General features: G+C 43.2%; 1 protein-coding gene across 1 annotated transcript in view; it reads right to left on the bottom strand.

Moving 5' to 3' along the window:
* The window catches only part of ING3 (inhibitor of growth family, member 3), a 36,160-nt gene extending 34,836 nt beyond the window's left edge, over positions 1-1,324 (bottom strand). The window contains exons 1-2 of the mRNA XM_006882671.1: positions 1,162-1,324; positions 848-919 (exon numbers count right to left, since the gene is read on the bottom strand). Coding sequence (XP_006882733.1) covers positions 848-919; positions 1,162-1,189 — 100 coding nt within the window. The 5' untranslated portion in view covers positions 1,190-1,324. The remainder of the gene's footprint in view (positions 1-847; positions 920-1,161) is intronic.
* Positions 1,325-5,418: the final 4,094 nt, after the last annotated feature.

Below are 5,418 nucleotides of genomic sequence, written 5' to 3'. Positions count from 1 at the left end.
AAACTAATAAAATTTAATAATAATTTTAAAAAAATAAAGACACCCATTTTCTGCCTTCGTTGAATCACAGGCCCTTTTAAGACACTTGTCAGAAAAAGAAATAAAAAAAAACACAAAACCACCCTATCACAAAAGCACACACTGACACACACTTTACAGCTGCTGTTGTAAGAAAGCAAGGTTATCTGTGGAAAGTCACCTGACTCCCACGCTATCAACAACAGAAAAAAAGCTCACTAATTGATTCACTTTTTTTTGTTTTTGAGGCTGAGTAGTTTTTATTGCTCTTCTGTGTGATTCACTTTTTTATTACAGCAGACAAGATGCTTTAGAGCAAAATCTCATTCCCCTCACGCATTCTGATGACAAAATATGTAATTGACAATGAGAATGTGCCCTAAAATGTGTAATTTTCAAACTGTGGCATTCCAAATTCACAGGGTCTCTGAGGGCCTGCATATGTCTCTTGAACAGCGGTGTTAAGTGCTTAACTCTCAATGCAACCAACAGTGCAAGTCATAATCTCGACATTTATGCCAGTGTAAATCCCAATAAATGATACATTTATACTCCAAATATAGAGGAACTCTTAATTTTGTATGTTTGTTTATTTCACAGTCCCAAAATCGAGAAAGAAATTAAACTGCTCTCTGCTCCAAAGTCTAAGTCAGCTTTCTGTAAACTCAGAACTAGCCAAGCAGCGCGGGAACGAAGCGGCAAGATTGGGCAATGCTGGTAACTTCTGACAACTTGTGCGACCCGAGCGGAGCGCAGCAGAGAGGCGTCAGAGGGCAGGCAAGGTCGGCCCCGGGCGCGCGCAGCGAGCGAGGCGAGGCCCGCGACTTACTCTGCACCTGCAGGTCCATCTCGCGCATCTCCGTGAAGCGGTCCCGCAGGTCCATGGGAAGCTGCTCAATCACTGTCAAAGGGAGAGGCTGTCAGCGGGGCGGGGCCAACGGCGACAGGACGTGCCGACGTCACTGCGTGCGTACGTGCGTCGGGGGGGCCGGGAGCCGGCAGCCCACAACGAGGCTGCCAGTTACCGTGAGAAAGAAACATCCCCCGCCGCCCCCTCCCTCCCGCCATCCCGCCTGCCCGGCCACTCGCGCTCTCGCCCGCCCGCGGCCCCACAGGCGGGCCCCGCCAGCGCCGCGCACTCACTCTCCAAATAGTCCTCTAGGTACAACATCGCGGCCCTGAGAGCTGGAGAAACGAGAGCGTCCAGGGGTTTATTTGTGTCACTCGCTGTCGCCGGAGTTTTGTCCCTTTCAATATGGCGCCTCCGCTAGCAGAACCCGCTCGGCTCCGGGAAAAAAAAAAAAAAGAAAAGAAACACTTTGGCGCCTGACGGCGCTCGCCTCACTGCCGCCCGCAGCTGCCATTGGCTGGCCGGGCCAATGACGTCAGGCGGCCGGTGCGGACTCCGGCGCCTTTGTGGGAAGTGTAGTTCCCCCTCCCGCCGCGGCCGCGTCGCTGCGCCGCTGGCGCGCCACGTGTGAACTACAACAACCAGGAGCCTTTGCGAGCTCGGCAACCCAGACCCCAAATGCGCTGCCTCTGTTTATTTGTTGATTTTTGACAGAGGACGACGGGAGTTGTATGCTTTTGCACAACAGAAGTAGGAACAACTTTTCACCTGTTTACTGCTATGATTTCATGCTCCGGTGATTGTGAGTCACAGACTTCGGGGCTAGGCGCATAGCTAAGGTTCTGTTGCTAGAATAGTCGGCAAAGTTCGGGCTGACTGCGTTGTCAAAACCAGAATTCTCTGCTGGAATTTACCGTCACTGCTCACTCTTAGAAACGGGACACGTTTAGTTGGGGATCTCTTTAACTTTAATCTGTTCTGAGCAATTGGAGTGGAACATGCACTCTTACATGAAAAGATAACCAGTCCCCCGTAGCTCTTATATCTATTTTGTAGCTCCTGTCGCTGCTGCCTGTCATTCTAATACTCATCTATCCAGATAACTAGCATCCGCAGAAAAAGGCTACAACCTGAAATAACTGCCGGTACTTTCATATATAATCTGTGCTGCTAATATATATATATATATATATATATATATATATATATATATGGCTTCGTATATAGCTGTGCTGCTAATCGCCTTGGATTCTAATGAATAAATAGCTTATAATAGACATGTGCAATCTTGAGAGTTGTGTATTTTCCACTTTCCATTTTTTCCGCCGTAACTTTATTAATAATATATTTAGTTCCTTGTATCTTTAATTTTTTTTTAACTGTCAAAAATAAATCCTACTCATTCGACTTAACACACGTATTTGTTTGGTGTCGTTTTTCTAGAAGATGAATTGACAAAGGCTGCAACAGTAACACTCAAAAAATGTTAAGATTGCCTTTTTTTCTTTATTTAAATCTCTTCAGGGAAAATTTCTTTCGTTCATAATCAGATGTGATTTTTTTTAAAGTAGAGACTGTATATATGTATTCAGCTTTCCCCCTCTGTTGTTGTTGTTATATGCTGTAGAATCTATGCTGCTCATAGCGAACCTACAATGTACAACAGCTCTGAACCCTTCTCTATCCTCAGCCAGTCTCATTGTCTTTGACATGCCTACCCCCTATTACCCTGAATCAATCAATCTCACAAAGGGTCACCCTCTCCTGCGCTGTCCCTCCACCCTCCCAAGCGTGATGTCCCTTTCCAAGGACTGGTCCTTCCTTGCAACACTTCCAAAGGATGTCAGACGAAGCATCCGAATCCTTACCTCCAAGGAGCAGCCTGGTTTAACCCTCTATTATATTCTCTTTTATATTAAATAATTAAGTCTAATCAGTGTACTTCCTAGTCACGTTGATGATTCTCAAAGGAACCTTACCCTAAATCCTAAGAATTATTGTATAGTTTATCTTCTGGGCTTATATCTATAATACTTTCAGCTCTTGTCTCTCATGCCTTCTTTTTTGGTCTTTGAGTTTTTACAGTTTCACAGTGATAAATCTAAGTCTAGGTTTCCATCTTCCTTCTGTCCCTCAACCTTTTACTTTTTTCCCCCCTTTCATTTGCAGAATTCTCTTCCTCTCCTTTTGACCTCTCCAAACCTTCCCTTTAGTACGTTTGGAATTCCAAGGGGTCCTTGAATGTCAAGGAACTCCAGTGATTTACTGTTAAGAAATTGCACTCCTAACACAAAGGCGTTAAGTTCAAGTCCACCAGAAGCTTTGAGGGAGCATGTGATTAACTGCCTCTGAAAATCCACTGGAGGGCTAGCTGTGGGTCAGTTCTGAGTTGGAGGCACACAACCCTCCCTTTCTCTACTATGCTTGGAACATTGTACCAGGATTAATATCTTCCACCAGTTCTGGGAAAATGCCATCTGTTATTTTTACAGTGTTGCTTAGATTCTATTATCCTCTAGAATATCCATACCTATAAGACTTTCTCACTTTAGCCTCCATTTCTTTTTATCTTTTTTGTGTATTATGTCTTAGCATTTTCATTTTTTTTATCTTTAAAAGGCCTATTTGATTTTATTTCCAAACTACTATTTCTTGAGACAAATCTAGCTTAGTATCAGATGAATCAAGAAGTGAATAATTGCAAAAGGCATGTTTTAGACTGAGTTCCTTAGAGAAGCCAAGCTATTGGACACTATGTGTATGAAGCTGATGCATCCAAGATTGACAGGCTACTGGATCAAGTCCCAAGAACCAAATTAATGCAGAATTCAGAGCAACCAAAAGCCGGAGAGCTTTGCCAGACATCCTTGTACATTGGAATCTGATCATATTCCACAGGAAATTCCTTTTCAACTGATTGGTGCCTCATAGTAGATCTCATTGTGTGATTACTGACAAATATCATAACAGAATCATGACTTGGTTAAATTGACGCACCTTAACCATCACAAGTCAATACCGAGATTTTTTTTTGTGCTGTCAGTGTCTGGCTTTTGTTCTTGGCACTTTTGTAGGCTGTCATCCTAGACCATGGACTCAAGTTGTGAGGGTTTTTTTTTAGATAAAGCTGGCCTGATTATTAAAGTATTGCAAATTTCTTGGAGGTACCATCAACTTTAGGGCCAGATTAAATTTTCTGTTTGAAGGTTTTTGGATTGCACAGATGTTGGAGACTGTTAGTTCAACCTCTGAAGCCATTTTGTAATTCTCTAAGAACATGTTTGGACATGTTGCCCCACCCTGGGAGGATAGGTTTTGGTTTACTGGGAATGCCCTGCTAAGTTTCTGTTTACCAGATAACTTTCAACTTACTGGAAACGATATGTTATTCTCCCCCATTGCGTACTTCTTCTCCCCCCACTGTGCTCCTGTATATAAACTGTGAGTGCTTTCAATAAATGGAAGACTTGATCGGAGATTCGACTTGTCTTCCTGCTTTTTGTGCCTCCTGTCCCCCCTATTCTCGTTCTTCCCCTCCTAGGGTCACCGTTGAAGATCCCCGCAGGCCGGGCCATAATTGGCGCCCAATGTGGGGCCCAGGAACGGGGAAGGACGATGAACGCCGCCCGCTAGAAGTGACCGGCCGGTCCATCCATTGAGTCACCGTGAGTCTGGGACCACGAGTGAAGACTCGCACTGTTGCCAGCCGCAGGACTATTCATCCTGTGAGACAGGCATGTAGCTGCCGCCACGGGATTACCCGCCCTGTGAGACAGGCATGAGAGGAGGTAGGGGCAGCGAATTATGGGACAGGGATTAAGTGAACATGAATTGTTCGTAAAGGGTATCAAGGATTCCCTCAAGGCACGAGGTATAAGGGTAACTAAAAAGGATTTAAAGAAATTTTTCTTGTTTTTAGAAGATGTTTGCCCATGGTTTCTGCAAGAAGTAATTATTGATTCTAAGCAATGGCATGGGGTAGAGAATTGTTTAAATTACTATTACCGTTGTTTTGGCCCTGGCTGCTTTTTCTTACTAGAATTTCATTAACAAAATCTTAGCTGTTCTTGAACTTCTTCCTTCATCACCATAGGCTCTTGCTCATAAGTTATTTCATTGAATTCTTCTGTATCTGCCAATTCCTTTTGATAGAATGACTCAGTATATTTCTTCCATCTTCTTTTAATACTTCCTGGATCATTTAATATTCTGCCTAAAGCATCCTTGATTATGGCAACTCTAGGTTTGAATTTGTTCTTCAGTTCCTTCAGCTTAAGAAATGCTGAATGAGTTCGGCCCTTTTGATTTTCCGACTCTAGCTCCTCACATATTTCATTGTAATATTTTGCTTTGTCATTCCGACCTGCTTTTGCAATCTTCTGTTCAGCTCTTTAGTGTCTTAAATTCTTCATTAGAAGTAATAAAAATATTGTTCCTTTTCCTACAAACCAGTTAAATAATTGCTCAACTTTTGCTTCTCCCTTATCATGCATTTCCTACTATTAATAGATCAAAAGTAAGAGGATTTAGAAGTACTGAGAAATATTTGT

The sequence above is a fragment of the Elephantulus edwardii genome, unplaced genomic scaffold (genome assembly GCF_000299155.1).
Source record: "Elephantulus edwardii isolate Elephantulus edwardi_28Jun2011 unplaced genomic scaffold, EleEdw1.0 scaffold00022, whole genome shotgun sequence".
In the NCBI taxonomy this organism is placed as follows: domain Eukaryota; kingdom Metazoa; phylum Chordata; class Mammalia; order Macroscelidea; family Macroscelididae; genus Elephantulus; species Elephantulus edwardii.
The sequence above is the reverse complement of the archived record's forward strand: the minus strand, read 5'-3'. Positions and strand labels throughout refer to the sequence as shown.